This window comes from Platichthys flesus, chromosome 16 (assembly GCF_949316205.1).
Source record: "Platichthys flesus chromosome 16, fPlaFle2.1, whole genome shotgun sequence".
Classification (NCBI taxonomy): domain Eukaryota; kingdom Metazoa; phylum Chordata; class Actinopteri; order Pleuronectiformes; family Pleuronectidae; genus Platichthys; species Platichthys flesus.
Genome location: NC_084960.1, coordinates 7,450,787 through 7,464,183, shown reverse-complemented (window position 1 = coordinate 7,464,183; position 13,397 = coordinate 7,450,787). Strand labels below are relative to the sequence as shown.

At 42.9% G+C, this 13,397-nt stretch overlaps 2 protein-coding genes across 2 annotated transcripts; both read left to right on the top strand.

Moving 5' to 3' along the window:
- Positions 1-2,188: 2,188 nt before the first annotated feature.
- On the top strand, positions 2,189-5,624 carry cbx8a (chromobox homolog 8a (Pc class homolog, Drosophila)). Its single transcript, XM_062407613.1, has 5 exons — positions 2,189-2,451; positions 2,571-2,614; positions 3,016-3,081; positions 3,510-3,576; positions 3,988-5,624. Exons 1-5 carry the CDS (start codon positions 2,383-2,385, stop codon positions 4,765-4,767), a joined length of 1,026 nt encoding a protein of 341 aa, XP_062263597.1. The 5' UTR covers positions 2,189-2,382; the 3' UTR covers positions 4,768-5,624.
- A 1,864-nt stretch (positions 5,625-7,488) lies between these two features.
- On the top strand, positions 7,489-12,820 carry LOC133970650 (meteorin-like protein). Its single transcript, XM_062407614.1, has 4 exons — positions 7,489-7,914; positions 8,456-8,859; positions 10,431-10,490; positions 11,958-12,820. The coding sequence occupies exons 1-4, from the start codon at positions 7,829-7,831 to the stop codon at positions 12,290-12,292; spliced, it is 885 nt and encodes a 294-aa protein (XP_062263598.1). The 5' UTR covers positions 7,489-7,828; the 3' UTR covers positions 12,293-12,820.
- Positions 12,821-13,397: the final 577 nt, after the last annotated feature.

Sequence of the window (13,397 nt, the reverse complement as noted above, 5' to 3'; positions counted from 1 at the left end):
GTGATTAAGATTTCATGTTAATTGACTTGCACTGTGATGGTGTGTGTTACTCCATTTTCAGCCCAAAAACCACTGCAGCGTTGTTTATGATAACAAATAAATTATGAGGAAATAAGTCATCAGACAGCTATCACATCTTAACTTCTTCACAGAGGTTTGTGGGGTGGAGGGGGTTATGAGAAAATGCACTATCATTTAGAGAATAAACTAAATTGAGAGCCGTTAAGGATTCATCTCTGTTTGTTCTCATATTAAAACGACGAACTGGGGATCAGAATTGAAAAAAGAAAACCATGTGTTTCCAGTGTGGTGGCTGTATTGTGTTTAGAGCATTTTGTAATAAATTAATTATCTTATTGGTGGAATATGTTTGACCTTCCGCTCTGTGCTGCGATGCCTGGTGTGGAAGTAGGCCCGCACGTTTGACTTTATTTATTTATTTAAGAGACGCTGATGTTTCTGTGTGAAAATAAAGATTTTGGCCTGAATTCATGATTACTATAATTTATTTTCATTTAAAATGTATGTCTGGTGTATGTGGAAAATTTCACATGAGGCCCACAAAATGACGAGAAACGAAGGATACGCCTTCACATATGTTTTCATGGATTATTGTAATAATTTGTGTGATCAGTTTTCCACGACGTTGTTAACTATCTAATAGGAAATATTATTATAATAATTATTATTAATATAATTATATTATTGTTATAGTTTATGTTCATTTACTGACAGTTGAATTTAAAAAATGGATGTTCATTTTAATTCGAAGAGTTTATTTTTGAGGAAAATAAACAACCAGCAGATGCAATTTAATAAAAGTAATAATAATAAAATAATAATAATAAAATAATAATAAAAAAATATATAATAACAATATATGATAAATCTGTCAAACCTTTACAAATGTTATTTATGTGCGTTGAATACATATACATTTTTTCTAAATAAATCTCGACGATCCCAAAACCAACAGGCCCTTATGATCATATTTATACAAGAAGGAAAGAGCACAAACCTTTACTAGAATCTAATGCCTTAAATAAAGGTCTCCTCTTTATTTTCTGCAGACGCACAAGCTCTTCAGTGTTATTTAATACAACGACACAGGAGGGGACATCTAATTTCAGCCAAACAACTTTTTAGACACAACAGACTTTACACCTCAGCTTGCGCATTTCAGCAGTTTTATTTTACCAACATTTAGAACACATCAAGGACTTAAATTTGAAGAACTCAAAATATCAGATAGTCCATCCGAATTATATCTGCTCCCTTCTGTTTAACCTAAGTTCACTTGTGATTAGGTGAAGCAAAGAAACGATACACGCTCGACATGTGCATGTCAAATGGAATCCTCCCCATATAAATGGCCCTTTCCTTAAATCATGCGAGTCTCTACGCATATATTATCAGCACATGCGCGTTTGGTCCAATGAGATGAAAAACCTCTTGAATCATAATAAAGAAAAGACGTGACTCAATATTTATTTGTCCAATAATTTTGTGATTGATTTGTGTTATAAACAATAATCTTCACTGGACAGTAAAAGACAGCGTGATGTTTCACTAGCAGACACAACGTGCGTAAAAATTTTACGCGCAATAATCCAATTACGCATAATATCGTGTTAGAGCTCATGCGCTCATTTCCTCACAGACTCTGAAGCTGTAAATTAAACTGTCATGTCGCAGATTTATATGTAACATGTTATTTTAGATGATTGATCGTGAACCTGAAGGCAAATCAGCTTGTGTGTCAGGGATCTTCAGTTACCACCTCACGCATTCTCAACGAGGACTCATCTTTTAAGGCCCCATTTGGAACATTTTTATACAAAGATATTTATTTTGTTCAGACTTTATTTTGGATTTTATCGTTTGTTCATCCATCTTTTACATTTAGATACTAATATTCACAGATGTGTTGTGTGGAGGGTATGTTTTTTGAGGGTGAACCTTTTCATTTTACTGTTAATTCCCCTCTCTCGTTGTTCGTTTCCGTGCTGGTGAAATTATTCTTTCCTATATTCAGTGTGGACCCTTGGGGCCCCCTCAGGGACCTCTGGGCCCCGCGGATCCGTACCGGGAGCCTCTAACTCCGCTCGCCCCGCTGTGCCAGAGATTCCTGCGCAGCAGCCGGAGCAGCGGGGCTCCTCCCCTTCACTCAGAAACCCGGAGCACGTAGCAACAACCGAGCCAACGCGCTCCAGCGCGATCCGTCCTACCGACCGCGGTGCCTGGCAACAGCAAAAGACGTGATGACGTCCCCTCCAGATCGCGTATTATGGGATGTGCGAAATTAAACAACCCGAGGAGGACACGAGGGAAGCGAAACAAATAATAAAAAGAGACCGAAATAAACGAGGCGCATGGTGAATCATGGAGCTCTCAGCTGTTGGTGAGAGCGTCTTCGCAGCCGAGTCCATCATTAAACGGCGAATCCGACGGGTACTCGCTGCTTTTCTTCCCCAGTCGGGCTGAGCCTCGACACCTATTATGCAACCGTGTGTTTGTGCAGCGCCGACAGGCAACACGCTGGTAACCTGACCGTGTTCTCTGTTTTGCAGGGTCGTTGGGAATATCTCGTGAAATGGAAGGGCTGGTCTCAGAAGTGAGTATAATAGCCGAGGCTGGGAAGGACAGCGCTCCATCCTGGCCGCTCGCACAACTGCACCTCAGACTCTATCGTTTCTCCGCTTGTGGGGGTTTTCTATCCGTTTCATCCGACCTAAGGACCGTAGTCCGGTCTGATGTGGGTCTGGCGGCTTGTGTGCACCGGTCAGAGGTTGAAAATGCCCAGGTTTCAGCCCCGCTGGGGTGCGACAAAGTCCGCACTAGCTTTAGCAATGGCTGGGTTCACCATGCGTCACTGTCCGCTACGTAGCCTGCAATTGCAGCGTACGCAGCGGAAAACGGTTTGATAAAAGTAATACACGGCGTGTGCGCGCAATGACATGTGGTCCGCTCAGTGACTGGTGCCAAACCCTTCTCCTGTTTGCTGTTGTGACACAGGCACAGCACATGGGAGCCGGAGGACAACATCCTGGATGAACGACTCTTCGCTGCCTTCGAGGAGAGGTGAGGGTTTGACAGCGCAGCGGTAGGCCTCTCTCCGCCGGAACGAAATGGCCCCGTGCTCTCTGCGCTAAACACAAAGTCTGTTCAAACGAGACTGACTCCGGATTTTAATCTTCAAAACTTTGTCTTCACAAGAAGAAGCGATGACGTGTGTTTGTGGAGTGAGATAATTCACGTGGGGCTCAAACAGGTGCCAGATGAGATGCAGTTTTGGAGTCACAAGCAGGATGTCATGCTTTAATTGGTTTCCCATTATAATTTGTTCCAAAGCGAATATAAATAAAACTGTCCTGAAAACTGGGTCGATCTCGTCCCAATGACAGAGTTTTACCTTTATACGCTAAATTAGATCATTCGATTTAATTATAACCCCAATAATCAGATAATGTGATTTGATGATGATTCGTCAAACACTGTCCCCCACGCAGAGAGCGCGAACGGGAGCTGTTCGGCCCGAAGAAGCGTGGACCCAAACCCGAGACGTTTCTCCTGAAGGTGAGTGAATCTTTCATTTCATTTCACTTCTGTCTCTTATACGCGGGACACAAATTAAACAGATCATGAGTCATTTCCGTTACAGCCGCTGTCTTATTCATTTCGAGAGTATTGGACTGTGATTCAGAGCTGAAACTACAGTGGAATGAGAAGAGTGAGCCAAAAGAAAATCATTGATTTACTCAGTTTTTTTACAAGGTTAAAACATTTATAAGAAACTGTCAAACTTCTTTTAACTTGTTGTGGATCTGTACATCGTCACGATTTGTGTTCTTTTAATAAGAGATCAACTTTAAGATGAGGCCTTTGCCAAACAGCTGCTTCTCTTAAACCTTCAAATTTCCTCAGGAGACTTCAGATTTTCATCTCTGGGAAACCTCCTTTAATAAACCTTATTTACTCTGTCCTCAGGCCAGAGCCAAAGAAAAGACGTATGAATTTAGAAGAGAGGCTCCCAGAGGGATCCAGGTTTCCTATCCCACCCCGGAGCCTGTCATAACACCAAGGGCCCGGGAGGGTTTACGTGCCGTGGTTCCCACAATCTTCCCACCGAGCGCGGTCAACAGAGGAGAGAGTGTGCACGTCCGAGCACCAGAGCCCGAGAGGAGGCCCAGGCCGACCCCACCGGCTGCTCTGACACTCCAGGAGCCGGACCGACACCCCAAAAAGAGAGGGCGCAAACCGAAGCTACATTTAAATTATGATAAAGAAGATGGTAGCAGCTCGGCAGAGCAGGATTCCAAACGGAGCAGGTTTGTGGAGGACCCTGTGTCGCCCGGCGTGTCCAAAGTGGCCAGACGGCTGCACCACCACCACGGAGAGACGTCGGAGCACAGCCTCCTCCAGCTGACCAAGAGGTTCCAGGAGAAGACCACGATCACGCCCAAATCCAGCGGCGCGAAGAGACACGCTGGGGACGCAGGCCTGTCCTACACCTGCGCGTTCGATCCAAACGAGAGGGGACACAGGACTCACTGTCTGAGCAGCATGTCTGTCCCTCTGACGCTGAGGCACCAGGTGAAGGAGTACATGCCCACTCAGCCCGAGTCCACCCGTGACCCTGCCTCGATGTGGACCCCCAGATTCACCAGCCTGGACACTGTGACCGTGACGGACGTCACACTGAACCTGATGACGGTCACCGTCAGAGAGAGCAGCACGGACAAAGGTTTCTTCAGAGCGAAAAGATGAGTGTGTGCAGGAATCTCAAATGTTTAAATAATTGTTTAACATGCTAACTCACTAACAAGCCTATCCTGTATCAGCATATTTTTCTATGTAACTTCGTATAGTGTTAATGGAGATGTTTAAAACTCTGATGGAAATGTGTTAAATAGAGAAAGTGACGTTGCAACGTTAAGGTGTATTTGAAGGTGTCAAATATCAATTAGGTCATCTTGTTTCAGATCGTTCTATAAACACACATTTTTTTACTGTACAACCATAATAATCTTATTTAGCTATAGTTTATAACAGTGTTCTCTAAATAGGAAAGGTTATAAGGTGACTTGCATTTATAAGGCTTTTTCCCAGTCAAGTCGGAAGCCATGCAGCGTCTCAGTTTAGGTTCAGGATAAGATGTTTTTCATTCATCTTGTCAAAGTATTATACATGTTTGTAGGCATGAGACTCGTGTCAAATAATAATCGAAATTACGAAAGGCACGTATAGAGTTAGTGATGTTTTATCACAGGCAAAATGAAAATCCATCTGATTATATCTACATCGTTTTTCTAAGCGTTTCAGAAAGTATTATCTCTAATTTAAAAATCATCATCAAGGCTGCGGGATATATATTTTTGTAAAGGCTTTGCTGTTGTGCTCGGTTGCTGCCACGTTCAAATAAAACCTGTCCGATAATTCCTGCTCAACAAGTTTCGGGTTTGAATTAATTATTCCAAAATTATTCAAACAACGGAGAAGACTTTGAATGTGAGAGGTATACGATATTAAATGTGCTCCTTTGGACTAATTAAAAAATATATATGTTTTCCTGTTGAAGTTGTGGTAGGAGCCTTGTTCAGGAGAAAATAATGAACCACACCTTACGACATTCGGTGACCTCTTCGGTTCAGTTCAAACAACGAAGGCCTGATGTCAAGTTCTTTTTTCATAAGAAGCAATCATTTAAAGCCCGGCACCATATCCCATTAGCAATAGGATCTGAATAAACAGTTGTGGTTCTAATGAGCCTACAAAGATTGCTCTTCTTCTTCCTCTATCACCCTCATCATCGTCATTAACATGTTTCCAGGGGGGCGCTCACATTACGCATGGAAAGACAGGAGTGCGGCCTTAAAGCAGACGCAGAGTAAATGCGACTTTATTTTCACAGTTTTAATATATTCAACCACAGACTTTGAATGGTTGTAATGATGCTACACAATTACACCTGTGAGTCACTTGTCTCCTGGATGGACCAACCGCAGAGTGCGTCTCTCACCCTGTGACCCCGTTGAGTAAATTGGGTATAGATTAAAATGTTCATTTAAAAGGCCACGCCAGATATATGGTTTTTATATGATTTGAATTCAGAGGCTCATTTTTTTTCCTTCTGCTTATCAATGACAGTTGATGTGCCTCCCCTAATAATGATCCGAGCTGCAGTGTGCCAAAAAGTGTTTCAGGCAAGAAAGATCATGAAAAACGATGGTTACACAACAGTTCCTGGTCTCTCTCTCTCTCCTCTCCCTATCTCTTATCTACCCCCTTTCCGTCAATACCCCCCCTCTCCCCCGTTTCTCTCCTCTCTCCCAACCGGTTGAGGCACATGGCAAAATGTGGGGCAGTATTAAATGTGTGTATTTATGCTCTGGTAACTTTGGTGTTTTAATGGAAAACGGCGGTGGAGCCCAGATGTACTTTGAAGCTAAATCTCTAACTCATCCTCTTTTACACCGTCGCTTATTACATTAATGAGTGTTTTTTAGAATATGTGTTTGATCAAATCCAAGTTGTCCACATTTGAACATTTAGCGAGCTGAGCCGCAAAATGTTTCCCCCTGCAGCGGAGGCAACATCTGGCCGATCCCTGCATGTGAGTGTAATTTACTCAAAGACGAAGCCATCAGAAGCCTCTCGACCCTTTGATCCGATGCTGCCTCGGGGCCCACGGAGGCTCCCCAGCCACCCGGAGAGGAGCTGCAGCCATCAGCCCACAGAGAGCGGCCCCGCACGGTCACGGCCCACTGGGTTTCACTTCCACAAGATGTCGCCACCAACCACCACCAGCACCTTTAGCTGGAGCCAAACCATTTCTGCGCAACGACCCCGCTGAGATAAAATGGAGTAAAACCACTCATGCTCGATGGGTGAATCAGTGGTGAAAGCTGGCCACGCATTGCAGTTTGTATTCATGCGCAATATTAGCTGCTGTTGAGTTACAGCTTCCCCCTGCTGTGGGTTTATTCGAGCTGGAGATTATTCTTTGACCTCCAGATGTGAGGCGATGCACCATCCAACCACTAGATGAGGGCCAAGCACAAATACATACATTTCTTTATTCAGATTTGGAAATCAACTCAATAAAAGAAGTTGCTCCGCATCTGACTCAGATCCAACTTTTAATTTGTCAATACTTTTCCCTCTCTTGATGTAAGTATACAATTGTTGTACTTTTCATGTAAAACAACAATTGAAGAGGTTAACATTTGTTGGTTAAGTAGCTAACTCAGAACGTTATATAGCATAATTATAAAAACTACCTGGACTTTTTGAAGTGGATGAACTGTTATGCCAAAAGGCCCGATTGTGTCAAACGATGGCTGAATGCTTTCATTTTGGTTGTTTTTCATGTAAAAAACACAATTACAGAGATATTAAATTATTGGTTAGGTAGCCTAACTAAAAAAATTTGTAGAGTAAAACGATAAACGACACAGAGACTTATTTAAAGCGGATGAATTGTTGTGCAAAAGGACGCAATGATGTAAACAGATGGCTGAAGACTTTCCAGCTTATTGTCTCTTTATGGAGGGAAGACAAAGAGCTGCAAAGGCCAACAGACCCCAACAACTGGATCAGCTCTAATTAAAGAGAGAGAGGGGAGAGATAGAGAGAGTGTGTGTGTGTGTGTGTGAGAGAGCGAGAGAGAGAGGGGGCGAGTGAGGGAGAGGTAGAGAGAGCCTTCAGTGGAGCTGAACCAGTAGCTGCAGCAGATCGCTCCTACTCTCCGTGTCTCTCAGACTCATTTTATTTCAGCCATGCTCTGTCGTCCCCTTCTCCTTGGGTTTTTGATCTTTACGCCGGTGACATGTTTTCTTTTGCGATAGTTTTGGTGCATTTCTTGGCTCTTCAGCTGCGACACTGTGCAGCTGATCTGTGCAACTGGACCGGGAGGTGAGGAACTTTACGCATTTCAAGAAAAGGAGGGAGAGAGGGAAACAAGGGCACGTTGGCCGTTTGCCGGGGTGATATTTAAATATGTTTTATGTGGAAACTAATGACTTTATTAATGTTTTATAATGCATTCGTTAATACTTTAAGGTTTGGTTAAAAGTTATAAATAAGGGCAAATTATGAGTTGAACTCCATTTGACGTCCATTTATTGACAACGTTAACACGAGGCTTGATGGATTAAACCCCTTCGTCAATGACTTAATGATATTAACAAATAATGGCAGAGTGAATAACTAGAATAACTATTATTTGTGAATAGAAACATAAAACACATCCATTTAGATTTTTAAACATCCTGATTAGTCGTTTTCTAACAGTGGAATATGAATGATCTGAAAATGTATATAAATAGATTATTATTTAAGGATTGATAGTCGATGGTACTATATGTTTTAAACGCCACATTTATCAGATTAGTAAATATTAACTTTCACGCTTTTGGAATTGGCTTCGTCACAATGTTTTCCCCTCTTGATCCAGCGGTTTTGCAGCTGGAGTGGACTCCAGGATCGTGCTCCAGGTGCGGCTGCGGTGCACCGAGGGCTCGGTGAGGTGGCTGTACCCAGGCCAGGCTCTCCGGGTGGTGCTGGAGCCGAACCTGTCCTCCAGCCTGCGCACCACCGTCTGCATCAAACCGTCTCCCTCCTTCCGCGGGGCCAGTGTGTTCGTGGAACGCGCCGGAGAGCTGGAGCTGCTGGTGGCGGACGGAGGGAGGCCGCAGCAGGTCTACTGTTTCCGGGCTGAGGGATCGCGCAGGCCCGCTTTATACCTCCAGGCCAGCCCGCAGAGTGACGGACACTGGAGCAGACGCACCATGAGCTTCAGATACGAGCTGCTGGGGAACAGGAGCGCGGCGCCCAGCCTGGGTCACAGCGGGCCACAGGGTGAGTCGACCCCCTGAACTCCACCCGATGGAGAGCACTGACAAATTATACACTGTGATTAAGGTTTTAGTATAGTAACAATAATGACGTATTGGTGAGTAATACAATGGTTACTGATGATTAATTAGTGGAAGAGGAACTGAGAACAAGCTGCAGCATTTCTCTCTGGTAAAATAATTGCATTTAGGCAAAAGCAATTATTCAGTTAAATCTGTGGTTCTGTGGTTACCAGGTTGGGAAAAAAACATTAGCATGACTGATCACACCAACCTCTTCACTGCTGCAGATCTGAACCAAAATCTCGTTATTAACAGCTTATTGGGCATTTATTACAGAACAGTAGACATGTATAACCACATTTTAACCAAAGGTACAGGACACACATCATCTCAAAGATTTACCACAGAATAGCAACCCCAAATTTCCTATTGGCTGAAAAAAGCATTTGATTTTAACAAATCAACTATTGATAGAGCCATTAGTTTGAAATTGATAAAGTATCTTTTAAAAACCTTTACAAAAAAAGGTGGCACCAATAATTCTAATCATAAGATGTGACAAGACAAGATCCTTGATTGGTCCCACACCAGGAAAATATGCTGTGTTGCAGCAGCAGAGATCACAGTCGGAAAAAAAACCGTAAAAGTACAAATAAGTAAATGTGCAATACAAACACACAGAGAAATACTAATGTCAACTGAATGATAAATACGGTGCAAACAGCAAAATATATAGTACAACATTAGCCATTGAATTACACATATAGAAATGACCAGCATCAGCTAATGATCTCTTGCATGTGGTGCAAATTGCTGACAAGTGGAGAGTGAGGGACCTTGACCAATCCTAACCCCATAGTTTTAGAAAAAAAAGAGGTTATTTAATTATAGACCCCAGTTTTTTCCATGTGGAGTAGGCAGCTGCTGGTCAGTCTTGTGTTTTGTCTGGCTGTCTGGTTTCCATCGAGGGACAAAGCAGAGAGGACGGAGCAGTCCACGGGGCGGCTGGAGGGCATTGGGCCAGGGGACCTGAATTGAGACTGCAAATAGTTTGCAGATTCCACAAATGCCTCAGCATTGTCGTGCGTGTTTATTAGCATTTATCCATGTGTGCGGGCCTTTCCCAAAGTGGTGATGTCATGCTCCGTCTTTAACAGACAGCTGCTGGTTTATCTCCTCTGTGTTGCCCGTCTGGCAGAGTGTTTGACTCCTGCGTCCGCCTGCATTGGCACAGGGTCATTCAATTAGGTGGGTACAATGGGAGACAAACACAGGGTCAAGACTATTGGGGGTTTTTGATCTGCCGGCAACGTGGTGGGCAGGGCACTTAAAAGAGCACAGACCCAGGAGCAGCATTCCTTCTCCTAAACCCGGGTTTCTTCGCCCTGTGACACGAGGAGGCAGAAGAATGAAGCTGGTATGTGTCTGTGTGGGAGGGAGGAGAAATGACAACATCTATCGATCACTGTCAGTCGTACAGAGCTTATGATTGACGGAGATAGAAAAATAAAGAAAAAAAACTATGTGATGCAAGTTTTCATCATCTTACAGCTAAAATGTTTCTGTCCACAGCTTCTTGTCGACCCTGCAATGATACTGAACTCCTGATGGCGATCTGCAACAGTGACTTTGGTGGGTACATGTACTACAAACCAGAGAAATGTGACTCTGTAATTGTAGGCTACTATTACTTAGGTCTTGAGTCAACATCTTTCCGGTACTACACTTGCAGTGGCTCTATTGAACCTAATTGTATGTGTTTGTGAACAAAACAACTCAAATTAATCCCATTCAAAAATAAAGTACAGAAAATAAAGACAAGGACCTTTACATAGTTTGAATGGAACAGATATTTGTTTTGCAGATCAGGCCTTTATGTAAGGCCTTTGCAGTTTCCCTCCAAAAGTGACCTCCTGATTTATTTCCTAATTTCATAATTTTTTTTTTTATTGTCGTTTGCATCACAGTGAAAGAGTGTTTTATGTAAAATACAAGTGTCCCCCCTCCCCCAACAATGTTCAACCCTTTTGAGTTTAAAACCCAAGAGTGACAGAAGACTGTCAGCCTTCGCACACAATGTTTATTATCATAACCCTCAGAGATTCAGTGTCTCTTTTTCAACATGTAGCAAAATGAAACTTTTCATGTTGAATTAACACAGTTTTCTATCTGTAAACATACAGAATTACAATATAAAAGTAGTGAGAAAAGTCTGAATGATGTTAAACTACAGTGGCGAGTCCGGAGATCAACAAACAAACAAAAACCACACTTTCAGTGATAAACCAACCAATAAACAAATCATTCTAAGTCAAACACAAAACAATAGAGGCTCTCAGCTCAAGTTTCAGTTCAGTTCAGCTTTTCCTCCACTAGTCCCAAACAAATGGGTAGAAGAAAGTAAAGTGAGACAGGAGAGTCTGAGCTCAGCTGTTTGTTTGGAGACTGAGCTGCTGCTGGGACACTCCTCTCCACAGGGAGACGCCATCATGACTTTGACTCCTCCGTATTCGAAAGGTGGAAAAGGCGGGATCAGTCCGGTACAATCTGATTGGCTGAACTGAACTGAGCCAGGTGTTGGAGCGGGGCGTGAATTAAATGTTTATTTTGAAAAGAGTATCAGAAGAAAAAAAAGAATTACATCCCAACTGTCATAAAATCTCAGTTGCTGAAAAGCTAATTTTATACATAGAATGAAAATGTATATACCTGCATTTTAACTAAACTTTCAGAACATGGCAAAATATATGCAAAGGTATACTTCTACGATGAGATTTACTAGTATTTGCACAGTGTAATATTTAGGTTATGAATCTGAATATTTGATCCATAATTATTTAATTCTACCCGAATTAAGGTTACAATCCGTTCTCGTGGCCTGGTGTATGTTCTGGAAAGTCAGTAAAGGATCCAAAAGATACAGATGTCGGGGCAGCTGCAGAATTGGAGAACCCTGTGCTAGAGAGGAATCACTAGAGTTTATCTTTCATGGTCTCGTCTCACAGAAGCACCATGTTCTTTTTTTTTTTAGAATAACCAGAAAGGAGAGAATGGATGTAGATGTGGAGATAAAGGGATTTATATATTTTTCTTTTTCAGTGATCCGAGGCCACATCAGGAGCATCTCCCACAGCTCTGCAAGTCAGACATCCTCGGTGGAGGTGTCAGCGGTGAGGGTGTACTGGCAGCGTAGTGGAGTGTTTGAGCGCCGTGTGGATCCGGGGTCACCTCGGTCCGCCTCAACGTGGCATGGACACATCCACGCACTCCTGCAGTGCCACGTGAAGCCTGGGGACGGAGAGTTTCTCTTCACAGGGTCAGAACACTTTGGGGAAGCGTGGTTAGGGTGTGCACCGCGATACAAAGACTTCCTGTCCGTCTACCAGACTGCCCGGGCGGCACATCGCAATTCCTGTGACTTCCCTTTAGACTGAGGAAGTGTGTTGTTGTAGCACCACTGAGCCCGACACTCTTAATCCACAGGCATATTCACCCCTGTACTGGCAGTGTGGGATCCCTGTGATGTATTAATGTGCCATCCTGGTGGCGTCAAATATCACCAGCAGAGACAGAGTGAATGATTTTCTGGTGAAACGCACATTTGGAGGAGTGGAACAGGAGCAAACAGCAGGGGCCTCCTGCACCAGGGCTCAGAGAGGGCCTGCTTTTGTCTCTCTCCCATCACCGTCCTCGGCCCTGGGAGACTAGGAAGGGGTTGGGTTGCTGCTCGGTCTTTGTGCGTCTCCACACATCCACTGTTGTTCACTTTGCCGGCTCTGTGTGAGAGTTGCCCTCTGAACTGTGTTGGGAGGGAAGACTGAAGGGCCGCCATTTTTCAAGGTTGTCTTCATGAATAAAGGCTTGAACATGTGTGATTGTGGAGCTATACTTTTATACTATTTTATCCTATGTGTTTTGTGTATTTATGTGATGTACATTGAAAGTAAATCTTCTTATGATTCCACCCTGCCTCGTTTATTCAAAGGATGATTAACAATACTGTCCAACTCTGGTAAAAAATATATTTTCCTTAATTTCAAGACTAGTGGTTCAGATTTCATGGTACAATCATTTTTTTTACATTTTCATTTGATCAGAGGCCACATTACATCGTTGAGGTATTGAGATGAGCCACAGACACTTGTGGTAGAAGTTTATATTTGATTCATCATCAAATTCTAAAGCTTTAAAACTGTAAAGCTTCCTTAAAAAAGTTTTGTTGTGTTTCCTAAGTCAAGATCCCAACGAAAAGTTGACTTTCTTGATTGCATCAAACATATTTTACTCAGAAGTTGTTTTGAACAAACACCACAATGATGAACGTTTAAACATCCAGGTGGTTTTTGACGAGTAGAAATCTAATTTTATTATCCGTTACTATTTATAGTATTACGAACAGTTTCCAGGTTTAAATTTCAACCAAATTCATTAGCTTTTTTTGATCTTAACAGAGTCTGCAAGTTCATTTAATCAGTGGAGCGTTTAGAAGTGAGCCGAGCATAAAAATCTAAATTTCATGAGATCCTCAGACTCTTGCAC